The sequence below is a fragment of the Suricata suricatta genome, chromosome 10 (genome assembly GCF_006229205.1).
Source record: "Suricata suricatta isolate VVHF042 chromosome 10, meerkat_22Aug2017_6uvM2_HiC, whole genome shotgun sequence".
Lineage (NCBI taxonomy): Eukaryota > Metazoa > Chordata > Mammalia > Carnivora > Herpestidae > Suricata > Suricata suricatta.
Genome location: NC_043709.1, coordinates 45,149,656 through 45,165,895, shown reverse-complemented (window position 1 = coordinate 45,165,895; position 16,240 = coordinate 45,149,656). Strand labels below are relative to the sequence as shown.

The window sequence follows — 16,240 nt, the reverse complement described above, 5'->3', positions numbered from 1 at the left end:
CCCTGGGGATACAGTGTCCTATGGGAGCTTACATTCTAACGGGAGATAAAATGTCCTATGATTTTAAGTTGGGATATGGTAATACTGTGGTAGGAAGTACTTACTCAAAGTCCTGTGGTAAACATGGTATTCTAGATCATCAATTGTTTTCTAACTTGTGAGCTTGTTTTAATATTAAAATATGCATATAGAGTAGAAAGCAGATTTGTACAGATTTAAAGATATAATGGCAAGATTTAGTAAAACTTTACCTTTGTTGTGTAATATTCAGGCTGTAATCCTAAGCTTAAGTTAGTAAGAGCATCTCCTCTGTTCAGCTGTAGAGATGCTACTTAAGAAAAATTTTGGAAGAACTGTATTCAAAACATACAAGATGTTCTATTTTAGAGGTGTGAATGAATTGCTTTGGAAGGCTAGTAGGTCAGTAATCCTGTGTGGAATGAAAGGATTTCACACAGCCAAGTCATAATTAGCAAATTGATAAATTTATATTTAAATAAATTGTTATTTTCAAATTCTGGTAAGCCTCTTTGTATGCTATATACTATAATAGTCAAACCATTGCATTTTTGTATGTACCCACCCACTTTTTCTCCTTTCAAGCCTTTTGCTATTCCTCATTTCCCTATCTATATAATAATCCTTTCTAGTTAATAATCTAAGGAGATTGTTACTGATATTAAAGCACTTATAAAATTCTAAGATCTGTATCAGATGCTCTCATTTTTCATTAATGTTGACCATTAGTAAATTAACTTCCTGTGTCTTATTTCACACATTGGTTTAACCTAGATTTAAATCAGGATTCTGGTCAATTTTTCCCCCTCCTATTTTTATCTGACTCCCCTTTATTTTTACTTAAAAATTGTGTCATTTTGGCAATAGTTTGTCAGTTGTGTTATTAGGACTTTTCAAAATATGTGGTGACTTACTTTATAATTAGTGTGCAATTTAATAGCCCATAGAATAATGTCATCTAATTAATTTTCTGTTCACCTTACTGCCCTTCTAGCTGTTTGCTCTTGGATATAAATTATAATTGAGTTATTCTTTACATAGTTTTTGTGTTTATGTCTTGATCTTGTAGTTGAAGAATTTGGACTATCTTGTGGTAGTGTTGGTTGCACGTGTATATTACTGTGATTGTATTGGGCAAGTTATGTCTGATGAGAAAAATGGTAGTAGAATATTACTTATTGAGGAAAAGCACTCATTCTGATTAGGAAGATAATGAAGCTTTCATATCTGGAATAACGTGTGTACAGAGAACGACAAAGATGTATGTCTTCTAGAGAGCAGAAATACTCTGTATCTGAGGTTTTTAGTTACCATTATTTTAATTTTTAATTTTTTAATTGTTATTTATTATTGAGACAGAGAGCAACAGGGCATGAGTGGGGGAGGGGCAGAGAGGGATCTGAAGCAGGCTCCCGGCTCTGAAATGTCAGCACAGAGCCCGATATGGGGCTCGAACCCTCAAACTGTGAGATTATGACCTGAACTGAAGTTGGACCCTTAACCGACTGAGCCACCTAGGCGCCCCTTTAGTTACCATTATTAAATAAACTCACATATGTTGGTTACCAGTCCTATTTAGTTGTTTGTCACAAAAATCATACAATGATTTGCTTTACAAAATGTTTTTTTAATTAATAAGGTAATAAAACATAGAGATTAAGAAACTAAGCTCTAAAGCCTAACACTTAAATGTGTTTGGATCTTGGCTTGCCTGTTAGCAAAGACTTCTCTAAGCCTCTGTTTTTTCTTCTTTAAACTAGAAATGATAATGTAGCGCTTAGAAATTTCTACTGTTGCTGATACTTTTCTTAATAACAAAATAGTAGCAGAGGTATTATACAGATTTTAGAAAACATGCATGAGAGGGAGAAGAAAAATTGACCCATAATTTGGCTGATCAGGAGTAATTTTATGCTAATATTTTGATTTAATACATTAAATATTTTTATTTTTAATTATTAAGTAAATCTTGGACATATTAACATATTTCCCAATAGAAAGTTTGTACCAGTTTTTAGTCTGAGCAGCACTCTTCATGCCCTCAAAAATACCAGCTATTACTTACCTCTAAGTCTTTGCAGTATACAAAAGAAACTTACTGTTTTAAAATACATTAAGACATTGTTAAATTTACACACATAGGTGCACACACTCACGGTAACATATCTTTTCCATGTATTTCTTCCTTTGTGGATTACCTATTTTTGTCCCATTTTCTGTTTCTCTACGGAGAAGGTAAGTCTTGTTTATTTGTTAGTGTTTTCTATAAATTAGATTAATAGACTCTTGTGCTTCATTATGAATACTTTTTTTTTTTTTTTGCTTACAGTTTAGGGAATGATTTTTTAATGTAAAAGTATTTATCATTCTTCCTGAATTTGACTCCTCAATCTTTTTATTTTTATGCTTTTCTGTTTTTGAGATCATACTTGGACTTTTTCCAGCTACTTTCTTCTGACATTTTTGTGCTTCACTCTTCACATGTAACTTAGGTCCCTTAGAAATGTATTTTAGTTTTAAAAAGTAAAAAAAAATTTTTTTCTTTTTTTAGTTCACCCACCCCACAAATACAAGCTGTGTGCTGGATTTGGCCTGCAGGCAGGAATCTGCCCAACCCTGAGTTAGACCATTCATTTAAGGCTAATTGAAACCCTCCCTTAATATATATTAATGTCTGATGTATTCTTGGGCCTGTTTCTAAACTCTTTTGTTCTGTTTCTCGTACTGATTCTGTGGCAGAACTATAACATAGTTGAATTGCTGTAGCTTTATAGACAATTTTCACATCTTAGGTAAAGTCTTTCACATCCTTATAAAATATTTTTGACTATCGCACATTTATACCAATGGTTACCTTCTTTCAGAAGTCTGATGTCTGCCTTCCAATGTTGTTCTTATGCCATTTTTTAATAAGTAGGGTTTTATGGTTGCCATTTTTGTCGTTGGTTTTTACTGATAGAATAGTTTAATTTTGTAACCAACTATCTTACAAAACTCTTACTAGTTTTGGGAACATGGGCTCTGCAGATTCTACTGTATGACTTTATATCTCACATGATTAGGTATCCTTGAGCAAGTTACTCAGTCTCTTTGTGTCTAAGTTTTTTCATCTATAAAATAATAATGGTACATGACTCATAGGTGGTTATAAGGATTGAATAAATAAAGTATGTAGAAGTTTTAAAAGAAAAAAAGTTTTAAAAGACCATATAGTAAATATTAAATAAATTTTGCTAGGAATATTACCATAATTATAATTACCATTAATAATATTATTATTATTCCATATGATTATCTTGGTTTTTTTTACATAGTTATATATATCATCTGCCAATAATTGTTTTACTGTAAAACTATTGAGGAGAAAGCTTTTAAACATAACAAATAGATGAGATAATTTCATAATTTTTTTTCTGTCTGGGATCAATGAGAAAATGATTTCAAATTCTAATTTATGATAAAGAAAACTGGCCAATGATTGAGTCACTTATTTTTAAAAGTCCTGATATACCCTATCCATATAGTATAAAATGTAAGTCTTTATCACATGCATGGTTGTAGAAGTGTTTGGGTAGCTGTTTTTTATGTAATTGTGTACTAATTAAATTGCTAAGTAGTTCTTTAGGACTTCTTATTTTCCAAGGCCTTTTATTTCAAGAGATGTTTGTGTATGGATTTATCTTTCTATAGAATGCTGAATTTGCTGTTTTGCAGTATAAACATAGTTTTAGAAATATTACAGATATGTCTAAGTGTTTTCACAAGATTAAATAAATTCTAGACAGATATGGGCTTGATTTCTTTTTTATTATAATTCTTTTGGGGGACATTATAGAAAATGACAGACATTCATATAAGATGTAAATAGATAGCTATTTTGAACTCATACCTAGCTTTTGTACTTGTGTTAGTTAGTTTTTGTTAAAGAAAGGGAGGGAAAGGGGTTGATATTGAAAAATAATAGTTAAGATTATTTACAGATTTATTACCTAAAAAACGACCTTTAAAATTTCAGTTGAAAATGTGAATGTATATAAATGTGTGAAAATTTTATGACCGTGATAACCTCATAGAGTTAAATGTAAATAAATTAAACTGTACTCTAAAGAAACTAGAATTAATATCAAACCATCTGAGGTGAATGTTCTAAAACCTCTTACTTTCATGGCAGTCACATAATCTTCAAACTCCATATTTTAAAGATAAAGGCCTATTATTAAGGGTAGTTAAAATGATACACCTATAAGATATATAAAATTCTGATATATGTACAAAAAGAATCACAAAATGTTTCATCTCAATAATAACAATAAAAATTTGTAGTTAGAGGAGCGTGTGGGTGGCCCAGTTGGTTAGGCGTCTGACTTCGGTTCGGGTCATGATCTCATGAACTGGTTCCTGCATCAGGCTTTGTGCTCAGCTCAGAGCTTCAGATTCTGTGTCTCCCTCTTTCACTGCACCTCCCCTGCTTGTGCTCTGTCTCTTCTTTCTCTCAAAACTAAATAAACCTTAAAAATTTTTCTTTAATGCTAAAAAAAATTCATAGTTAGAAAATGATATTTTATTTCTACAGTACTAGTAAGGAGGGTTTGTTTTTCATGGAAGAATAGCCAGTCTTGAGGGAGTATTGCAGTAATTGCTGTGGAACTATAATTAATACAGACTCCATAGAAAACAGTTTAGAAATGGATATTAAAAGCCTTTTAAAAATGTGAACATTTCTTGAATCAATCTATGCCTTCCTATATATTTGGCTCTAATCTAAAATTCATATAATATTAAGATGTTCATTGCCATACTTTGATTTTGAATATTAAATGTTTAGTTGGAATTTATATTGACTGTTTGATATACTTTCTGTAAATGCTCTTTTATAATATTTTTTTATTTGAAAATGAGTGTGCAAGCAGGGGACAGGCAAAGGGAATGAGAGAGAGAATCCAAAGCAGGCTCCACACTCAATGCAGAACGCAACACAGGGCTCGATCCCATGATCCTGGGATCATGACCTGAGCTGAAATCAAGAGTTGGACACTGAACCAACTGAGCCACCCAGGTGTCCTGAAAAATGCTTTTTAAAGCCTAATGTTTTAGTGAAAATTGTTTGAAATACTTAGTAAGCCCTTAACTTGTTTTTATTTAATTCATAAGATACAAGGTCCTATAACTCACTGTTTTAAGTTTTTCTGATTGTTCTTCTCCTTTCTACTTTTGGTCTTTTGTATTATCTTCTTATAGTTCTTTTTGTGTCTGTTTGTTAGATTTCATTCTGACTTCATGATTTCATTTTTTAAACCATACTGTTTTTAATTTTAAAGTATTCTTCAGATTCTGTCATAGGTTGAGAACTTCTTTTCCATTATGTATTTTCCCCATTTGTAGATATGATATAGTCAAAGTTATACTTCCTTGTTACTTTTGTCCTGGATTAATAACAGCATGTTAGGAATTGTTCTCTCCATACCTTTCTGTATATTGTATAATGAATTTTTTAAAAGATATTTAAAAACTTGTTTCAGTTTTTAATTACTTTGTGATTGGGGAGTTTTTATTTAACCAAAATTTGAGTTTTGAAGTCATTTGTTATTAGAAAATTATTTCTTGACAAAACTGATTTTAATGGTTAATAGTTTTGTGAGTGAAGGGTACGTTTATTGGAGGGAATAATGGAGAGGTCATCACTATTGGGAAGCACAAAGAAATTAACACCTTTGTGTTGTTACGGATTGCTGGCAGGAGCCAGATTTGCTTATTTATTAAATTTTCAAATAATTTATTTTCATACATTTTTTAACACAAAAATTTTTTAGACTTTTTTGGGTCATGGATATGAGTTGTATCTCGTCAATACAATTGTATCTTTTAAATACAGTGCCTAATTTATTGATTTTTCTTAACATTCTTATATTATAAAGGATAAATGAGCTTTTTGTTGGGTCATGGAAATAATTGAATCATATTACTATTTCTTCTAGCTGCTTCCTGGTTTTTGTTATTGGTTGACTGCAGTGTGTATTATAGACTGTTTGAGAAATGAGAATGACTATAATTGAAATTGTGGTTTTGCACTGGGAACATGGTAACCTTCTTGTTGGTTTCAGCATTGTACTTACTGATTGTGTGATATTTAATTTTTTTCTACCATTTCCCCCATCTATGAACGTAAGTTCTACTTATTTTACCTGGAATTAGTGATAATGAGCTTCTTTCTTTAGCTTCTTAGACAAAAGTTAATATAAATGTAGGGTACTTTTCAATAAGTTTCCTAATGGCTGAATGACTCTGACTGCTATTAAAGGGAATCCTGCATTGGGAGGGAAATTAGATTATTAGCAACAGTTGCTACCATTCACTGAGCACTTAATGTGTGCCATATATTATCTCATTTAATCTTCACTTCAACTCTATGAGGTAGGTAGTGTTACTTCCATCTTACAGGAAAGAAAACAAAGGCCTGGCTCTCTCATAGGTAAGTGGCAGAACCAGGATTCAAACCGAGTTTTTCTCTGACTCCAAAGCTGGGCTTTACATTGCGTTGCCTATTATAATGTGTCTCTTGATCTAAAGTTTTATATTTTTCTAAGAAATTTATTTTTGTATTATTAACTTTAAGTATTTAAAATATATGTAAGTTTTCTGTTGTCTGTTAATTGTAGTTCTTGCTGTGCCATGGTACATTTCTTATGTATTTTCTTTGCCCTTATAAATAGCATTTCTGTGCCATTCATGTTCCTTCATTGTGTGTTAAATACATTTTTAGCACTGACATATTTCATGAAGTATGCTTTCAGAGTTTAAAAATACATACCATAAAGGACTAGCCTTATAAGAAATTATACATTTGCATTTTTGACATGTTTTGAGGCAGTCATTTTAACATCTGTTTGCATAGCTGATTTAATGCTTATTTTATATGGATGTTCTGAAGGTTAGAAACTCTTGTTTATCAAACTACTTTCCTTTTCCTGTAAAGTATCATTAGTACTAACTTTCTTCATGCTCTGTCACACATAGAGAAAATGGTAATATTTATTACATCACACTGGTAAATGGGTCACCCTACTGCTCCTGGTTTCCAGTACTTGACTCAGGGCGCCAGGCCCCTCTCTGCCTTCACACTGTGCTCTCCCTCAGCCTCCTGCTGTTGTGAGGGCTGAGATCTTGGCTCACCTGAAACTCCTGTGGGTGTATAGCCTTTGTGAGAAAGTGGACTAAAATGTCTCTTCTTTGGAGTTATGTATTTAGTAAACATAAATTTCTGGGAAAAGTAAAATTTTTAAGTGGTCCTTCTAAAATATTCACATTGTGGATCATTCTGAGACATGTATTCATAATTTCCAATCGTTTCTATTTGAAGCTTTGAGAAATTCTCTTTTACTTTCATTTGTACATTGATAACAAAATCATGATTTTAAGTATTTTATATAAGCATTTATCTTCTGTCACCAACTGAAGCTTTCATATATATTACACATTTTCTTTGTTTTGGGGGGGGGGCTTGTAATTAGGAAATGAGCCTTTAAGGTGCTTAAAATATTTCCAGTTAGGTGGTAACAGTAATGATGATTGTATCTAACAAAAGAACTTGAGGAGGCATAAAATGTATATTCTTAGTTTAATTGATTAGATTGTGTGCCCTCTGGATTTGAGAAGGAATATTTATAAGGTTTGATGCTCTTTAAGAAAATTTGTTACTATATTTTAAATACTATTTTTAGAGTAGCGTGTTACTCAGCTCTACCTCAGAAGAGTAATGTATATCATTAGCTTAAAACTATTAAAGTTTTTGTGAATTTTTGAATAATTAGAACAACTCAGAATTTTGACATGAAAATAGCATGAAACGTGCATTGTAAAATCTCTATTTAAATATTTCTCCTTCTGGTTTCCCTAATGTAGTTGATATCAGCACAGTTCTTCACTGGATACCAAAGTGGCCTCTGATAGTTCCCTGTCTGGTGATTACCCTCTTCCTTTTCTCTAAACCTCAACCATTTCATCAGAACATCGAATAATGTTGCTTCTGCCCCAGAATGCCTCTTTTCTATAATCCCACTTCTGCTGTTCTGGCTCAGTAACTTACCATTTCCATACATTTTTCCTTTTGGAATTATCTTCCTAAAACACAGTTTGATATCTTTGCTTGATATTATGTTTTCTCTTTATTGCCGTAGTTGGTAGTCATCTGCCATTTACATCTAGCCCCAGCATACTCTTTTATTTTCCATTCTTCTATGTATGCCCAAATGTGCATAGGAGTATAAGCCTCACCTCCCTTCCCTAATTACAGGTTGTGAAATCACTGATGTTTTCTTATTTTGTTTGTATCTAATCCTGTCACTAATTTTCATTATACTTATACTCACTGCATATTCTCAGGCTGGAAGATCCTTCATCTGTGCCCATATTAGATGTTACTGCTCTGGAAAATATTCCTGTTACCTCACCCTTGTTTAGAATTATCTTCCTCTGGTGATACTTCAGAGCATTTACTACATTGTGCCTTAGAGTAGAATTAGGTGCATAATTCATTCTCTTCTACAAGATTATAACTCTTATAATGATATGGCCCAAGTTTTATATAGTTAAATTGTTTTGGTGGTTGCTTAATATAAGATCGAGAATACACAAACATACCCTTAGGTGTACACATTTTTATTTACTCAGTTTATCTACTTTGTGTGTAGCATTGCCACATGCAGGACTCAGTCTCTATGAGGGAATAAAATGAATATATGTAACATGTTCCATGAATATAACATGCCTTCAAAGAATTTATATTCTACTAGGGGAAAAAGACATCGATTCAATAAAATGAAAGACAGTGTTGATAAGTGCCATGAAAGTGACATCACTCACTAGCCGTATACATTATGTACTGTGTCTATATATTTTTGTAAGTAATTTTGACTTGTCCTTTGGTATTGTGTCATCTCTCCATTATATGATTGTATGTTTATTAGATTTTTCTCCCCATTTTATACACACCAGCTATTTGCAAATATAAATGTTAGGAAATACTCTTACAAAACATAAAACTTTTCTACTTAGGTAATTTTACTTTCAAATTTTAATAAACTGAATTTAAAATTTAGCTTTATATTATCTAAGAATCTAGTAATTTCACTGACAAATGTATAGAGGCTGACATTTTGAGATACCGCCTTCGTGTTTTTGTTAGCCTATTTTTTTTTTGTTTTTTTTTACATGAAGTAATGATGCTGCTCTAGTTTTATTTGGAGTAACTTGAAAAAAAACATGTAGAAATCAGAAATTAGTTTTATTTGTACATTTTTATTTCATTCAATTATATTTTCTCTACAAACATGAAATTCATTATGTAATGTTTGTTTTGTGATTTTTTTGGAAGAATGAGAAATGTGTTGACTCTCACAGTATGATATATTGTACAGATTTGTAAAGTGTAAATGCATTGCTCTGTGTACTTTCTTTATGCTCTAATATAATTAATTTGTTTCTAGATGCTGGCATCACCATCTACATCAGGTCAGCTGTCTCAGTTTGGGGCAAGTTTATACGGGCAACAAAGTAAGAATTTTGTATTTATTCTGGGATACTTGATTTAAGACAAAAATAACTACCAAGTAAAGAACAACCAGTGCCGCCCTTGTGGGTCAATTCTAGGATTGAAAAGGAAAGATTTGTAATTTTCAGTTTTCCTTATTTCACTCACATAGCAAAACTTATTTCAGATCTTTCTAATTTAAAATTTGTTATCTGGATATAGGATAGATTGAAATTTAGTTTTACATTTTTTGTATCTGTATGTTCCTTTGTAGTACAGTATTTTTGAAGAAAAATTTGCTAAACAAACAATAGACATTCTCTGTCTTTTCAGTTAGAGGGAAGTTAAGACATTTTTTGTTTGGTTAGTTGAGTGGATTATTTTGTTTGTATTTTTATGGCTTTTTTTAATTAATGAAAGACCATTATTAAACAATTTGTGAAATGTTCTCTTTGTTTAGCAAATATTTCTTCTTTCACTTTAGCTCAGTCTGAATATAGAATATATATTTTTGACTCACAGTTCAATGCTTTTCCCACATATAAGATTTAATTTCTTTTTAAGTACAGTAATGCTTTTTTAGCGCTTAGCACAATGCCTGGCGCATAGTAAGCGCTCAATAAATGTTAGCTAATATTGTCACATAAAATTTTGTAAAACTATGTTATAAAATCTTCCAATTTTTTTCAAATTATTTTCCAAACTGTTAGATATTAATAAGATTTTATTATCTCTGATAATGTTAGAGACTGCTGGTCTCTCATCTCTGTTAATGGAAGAGGAATGTTAAAAGGGATCTAAATTCCCATCAAAGATTATAGGAAATAAAGTCACTGGAGGAGACAATCTAATGACTGAGGATCTTAACCAGCTTCAAATAAAAACCCATTATTTGATTTAGAACCCTTTCCCCGTATAATAAAAAACAAAATTTTGATAGGTATCAGAATAGTCAGACCACCTTATTGTTCAAATTTATTGTGAAGTTTAGCAGAGGGAGGAACATAATTTGCTATACAATGTAGTTTCCATCTACTTTATTCTTCCTTCCACTTTTGCTGTGGGGTGCAGTTTTATTAATACAGAATTAGTAAGTAAAATTATTAACTGTATATAGATATTGGCAGTTTCCTGTAGTTATATAGAAAATATTTTTTAAAAAATTTATATTGCATAAAAGAGGTGTTGCTAGTAATTTTCTTCATTTAGCGTGTGTTTTAGTATGAAGCCTACTACTTTCACCATTCTGGCAACCCTTACCATGAAAATATCTAGGTATTTTAAAGCTACCCTTTATTTCTATAGAGTAACTGCAAAGGACTTACTTTGTTTTCTTTTTAAAGCCCACAATTTATCACAGCAGAAAATAGATATGGAATGGAGAAAAATGACATTTGAGAAGCTAAGGTTATTTTATGAAGGAGAATGGCAATTATTTTACAGCTACATGGACTTCTAAAATCTGCTGTAGTTTTTTACCCTGCAAATGTGAAATTGTAATTGGGCTAAGATATGGAATGGATTGTTTGACATACAGTTATTTTATTGGTGTCAGATACTTATTAACTTCTTAATGTATGTAAAATGACTGTGCTAATTATTAAGGGCATATAAAGATTAATAAATGAACAAAGTTGTTTTCATTAGAAAAAATATTTTAAGGTGCTTAGTTGTTTAAAAAGTCATAGATACAGATATTTCCCGTTGGAATTTAGTATATTAAGTAGCTGTGTTCCTCCTGTAGCATTGGTGAACCAGCATTTTCAATGCATGGCTCAGCTCAGTCTTTTAACTGACATTGTAGGTATTAGTCTACAGAAAAATGACTCTTAGGTCAACTGGAACTGAAATGTCTCAAGTCAGGGTACAGTTATTCCTTTCTAGGGTACAGATCTAGAAGCTACATCTAGTGAAAAAAAGACAGAGGCTGGATTTCCCGTCTCTGTCCATTAGGATAGACACAAGAGGGCCAAATATGTCATTTAAGCTGCTAAGTAGTCTCAACACACACCTTGTCAGAAAGAACACCAGCTATCCTGTGGGACTTGAGGCTCTGGGTTTCATTAAAGTTAGTCAGAATGTTAAACCTTGAGGAGCTAACCTCAATAAAGGATGGAGAGATGGAGTAGTAGGTAGGACAGATTAGTGATGTTTTTATGGCACGTAATTCTAATTGTGCCTCAGGCTTGATATCACTACATGTTCTTTTGCCTTCAAAGTGTACTGAATACTACCATTAACTCTGTATTCAGATTGGCAAAGTTCAGCAGGAGAGAGTACCATTAAAATGGAGGTCTACCATCTGTTTTCTTCCTGTTACCTGGCCTCCTATTTTAAGAACACCTAAGTGAAGGCTACTTTGTTTTGTGGAGAACTAGAGCACAGGTGGGTGATTAAGAAGTGGTGTTGACTGTATAGTTAGGCAAATGACACATTTCAGAAAATGGTAGGACTGTTTACCAGATACTTGAAGTAATACTGAATGATCTGGGAGTTCTTGCTCTTAAGCACATGTTATAGTTGGGGAGGTCAAGACATTTATATGTAAAATGTTAAATAACAGCCTACATACAATGCTAATGTATAGGTTTAAAAGTACTGTGTTGAATGGTATGGACAGATTTAGGGTTTAGAGAGAAAAGCACAGTAAGCTTCAAAAAGGAGGTAGGCTTGAGTTTAATAGGTACTTACTGAGTGCCTACCATAAAATGAACGGCGTTATTTTGCATAGTGCAAATGTATGGTAGAAGAGATCATTCTACTATATATACACTGTATGGTACAGTGTACATACTGCTGTGATGTTACTGCATTTATTTATTACATGTGTTTATTGCCTTTGTATCCTCTGTATTCTCTACATCTCAGGCACTCAGTAAATATTTATTGAATGCATGATGGGCAAGATATGGTTAATGTAATAGATAAATACACAAGTTATTACAAAGCAGAGGAGGAAGTACTGAGTATTCTAGGTATTTAAGAGGTGGGAGTAATCACATATCTTGGGAGATGATCAGGAAAGAATTTACAAGTGAAGTCCTATTTAACATTGGCCTTTACAAGACTGGGGAAGTTTGTTCTAACAGTGGGAGCAACACCTGCAGCATGGGGTAGATTTGGGGGCAGTCGAGTTTATCAAGGCAAGGGACACCTCTTAGGCTGCTAACGTTGGTTTCGTTCAAGAAGTACGATCTTTACAGTTCTGTGGGATATATCTTAAGATCTTTACTGTTTTTCAAGGTCAAGAACATAATCATACAGTTTTTTTGTAGAAAATAATGATTTTGTGAAAACCATTACTTAATTAGACTAAGTTTATTTTCACCTTTAGGATGACCTGTTGACATTTTTTTTTCTTTTTGCATTGGTGTGTTCCACATACCACCTCACCCATCCCCAGAAGTTAATATTTATTACATATTTACTATGTGTCAGGTGCTATTTTAAGTAGTTTACATGAGTTAACTCATTTCATCTTCATAGCTACACAAGAGGGGTTAAGGGATATGTCCAGGATTTTATAGGCAGTAAGTAATAGCACCAGGATTATATTACTTAGTAAGTGTAACTATGTGAATATGAGTTGTGAGCAGAAGTTGCTTTGAAACCTGGATGTTACATTTCCTTACTGAATGTCATGATCCTAGATAGTGGGCTGTTAGCACATAATAGAAACAACAAATGTTAAATCCACATATTTAAAGAGTTTGCATTATGGTAGTATTTAGTTGGCTACTTCTACCACGGGCGAAATATTATCCCAGGATTTAAGAGTATGGCAAATAACAACGATCTTGTTTTCATGGAGCTTTCTTTTTAATTTTTAATGTTATATATTTTTGCGAGAGAGAGAGACAGAGACAGAGAGACAGAGAGACAAAACCCACGTGGGGAAGGGGCAGAGAAACAGGAAGGCACAGTATCTGAAGCAGGCTCCAGGTTCTGAGCTGTCAGCACAGAGCCTGATGTGGGGGCTCAAACTCAAAAACCATGAGATCATGACCTGAGCCAAAGTTGGACACTTAACCACTGAGCCGCCCAGGTGTCCCGCATGGACCTTCTATTTTAATGGAGAAAGAATAATCCTGAAGACAACTAGGAAATAATACGACTCTGGTAGTAAGTACTATAATAATTAAGTCAGATTAAGGGATTAGTGGATGGGATTCCTATTTTTACATGGAGCAAACAAAGAGGTTATCTCTGAGGAGGTGATATTTGAATGGAAACCTGAATGTTGAAGAAGGGAAATTTTTGGACAGATTTGGGGGAGAGCTTTTCAGGTACAGACGACAGCAAATGGATCCTGATGAGAATGTAAGAAATGAACTTAATGAGTTAAAGGAAGAGTGAGAGGGCCAGTGTAATGAACAAAGAAAGTAGAAGATTAATAGAGTAGCAGGTGTCAGATCATTGAGTCTTGTAAAGATTCGATAAAGAATTTGGATTATTCTAAGTTAAATGGAAGGATTTTAAGGTACAGTTTCATTTTTATTTTTATTTAAAAATTTTTAAAATATGTTTTATTTATTTTTGAGAGAGAGAGAGAGAGACAACGTGAGCAGAGGAGGGTCAGAGAGAGAGGGAGACACAGGATCTGAAGACAGGCTCCAGCCTCTGAGCTGTCAGCACAGAGCCCGACACAGGGCTTGAACCCACAAACTATGGTGGGATCATGACCTGAGACGAACTGACTGAGCCATTCAGGTGTCCTATAGTTTCATTTTTAAAAGATCACTTTGCTCTGTAGCAAGAGAGGGGCAAATGGTAAGAATGAGAAAGACAATGCTACTGCTGCAATATTCCAGGCAGGAAAATGAGGCTTGAGCCGGGGGTGGAGGTGTTAGGAAGCAAGTCAGATTTGGGATATTTTGCAAATAGAGCTCACATGATTTAGTGATATAAGATGTGACAGAGAGAGACCAAAGATTTCTAAAGTTTGATACCTGCATTACTTTGTGAATGGGTGTCATGAATCTATAGTGGAAACTTAGGTTGAGGAGGAGTAAGCCAAATGTTGTCAGGTACTCTCAGCTGGTTCCAGCGTAGCATCAGCTTTTCATAGTTGAGGATTTTGAAGCCAGTTAACTCCATTCATGTTTCTCTCTTGTTTCATACATCCTTAGTACCCAGAAACAAGCTCATTCTTCCTCCAGGCATATCACTTGTCATCATTTTCATAATCTTGTTGTTTTCTCTTGTTGTTACAATGTTTTTACCTACCTGACTCATCATCCCCACCACCAAATACCTGAACTAGATCTCTTCCATTATTTTAATTCATGTACTGTCTCTTCCAGAAAACATTTTCTGATTCCAAATCCATTTTAGTTTCACATCTGAGTTAATGGTTCCTCCTATATACATCAGAGCACACTGTATGTATTCTACGTGTAAACACCTGGATCCTGACATTAAAAAAAATTTTTTTTTTGCATTTTCATAGAATAAGAGAAGGGAAAGTATTGTAGGTTGGGAGATGGATATGAATAAAAGTGCAAGGTCACTTGCAAGGGTAAGATTTGGAGAGAGGACCAGCGAAAGAAGGAAGATGTAAGTAAAATATATAGTATGTAAAAAAGAGTTTATATTGGTGTAAAATATTAATTAGGAATGGAAGAGTTCTATATCAGTTATATCTCAGTAAAGCTGAGACAGGGGAAGCAAAGACTAGGAGACTCTTTTGGGTCATGACAATTTTAAAATACTAAACTGTGATTGGATTTAGTACTATAGGACAGTGATTCTCAATTCTGGCTCTACCCCTAAAAACACCTGGAGAAGTTTTTAAATCCCACTGGCCATAAATTGCCTGGATTCAGACTTTAGTGATAATTTCTGGGCACGGGACCCAGATTTTAAAGTTCTCCAGGTGATATAAAAGTTAACAACTACTATAAGAAGTGGAAAATGATAGCTTGAAAAAAGGGATTAAAAATAAGAGTTAAGAAGATTGGATCATTATTTGTGATCTTGGGCAGGTAACTTAATTCCTAATGTTCTTTATTTGTAACTTAGTTGGATGATCTCTGGAGACTTTTCTCTGTCTAAAATCTTTGGATTTTAATGAGGCGAAAATGTATAACAAATAATGTTACAGGGAAGATTAATCAGCGAAGTGCAGGCCAGATTGGATTGGAGGAAGGAAGATATGAGGACAAATTGGAGGTTAGAAAGTGGTTAGTCATTGTTAGTGTGAGCAGGACAGTGAGCTCCTAGGAGAAGCTAGTTGCTTTGGAAATGGAAAAGGGGGCACAGTAAGCCCTCTTGCATCAATTAATGGATTTTCTACCCTCTCCTTAATAAAGATTTCAGGAGATTTCATTTACGTGTGAGTATTCAAAGGTTTGCTTGCTGTGACTGGATTTTTTCTTATAACTTGTAACAATAATAATTTGTTTTTAGCAAAAGACTGAATAAAAGATGGCATATTTTGCCATTAAATATTTAAGGGATGTGCTATTAACCAGTGTGTGCAATGGAAACAATTCATAGAAACATTCCTTACATCATATTCTTTTGGATTTCTGACAAATGATGCATGAAGATTTCAGTTCATTCTCAGTTTAGCACCCTGCCAAACTAGAGGTAGGAATCTACTTGGAGTATTTCATATATTTCTCCTACTACTGTATTACTCTTTATTAACACTTTGTCAAATTGAAAGAAAAATTTGACTTAGAACCGTAACCG

General features: G+C 33.3%; 1 protein-coding gene across 5 annotated transcripts in view; it reads left to right on the top strand.

The window, feature by feature from the left end:
- CNOT2 (CCR4-NOT transcription complex subunit 2) overlaps nt 1-16,240 on the top strand; it is a 120,243-nt gene that overhangs the window by 77,878 nt on the left and 26,125 nt on the right. For all 5 annotated transcript variants that reach the window (XM_029953407.1, XM_029953409.1, XM_029953411.1 and 2 more), the window contains one exon: nt 9,501-9,567. In XM_029953407.1, the coding sequence (XP_029809267.1) occupies nt 9,501-9,567 (67 nt within the window). The remainder of the gene's footprint in view (nt 1-9,500; nt 9,568-16,240) is intronic.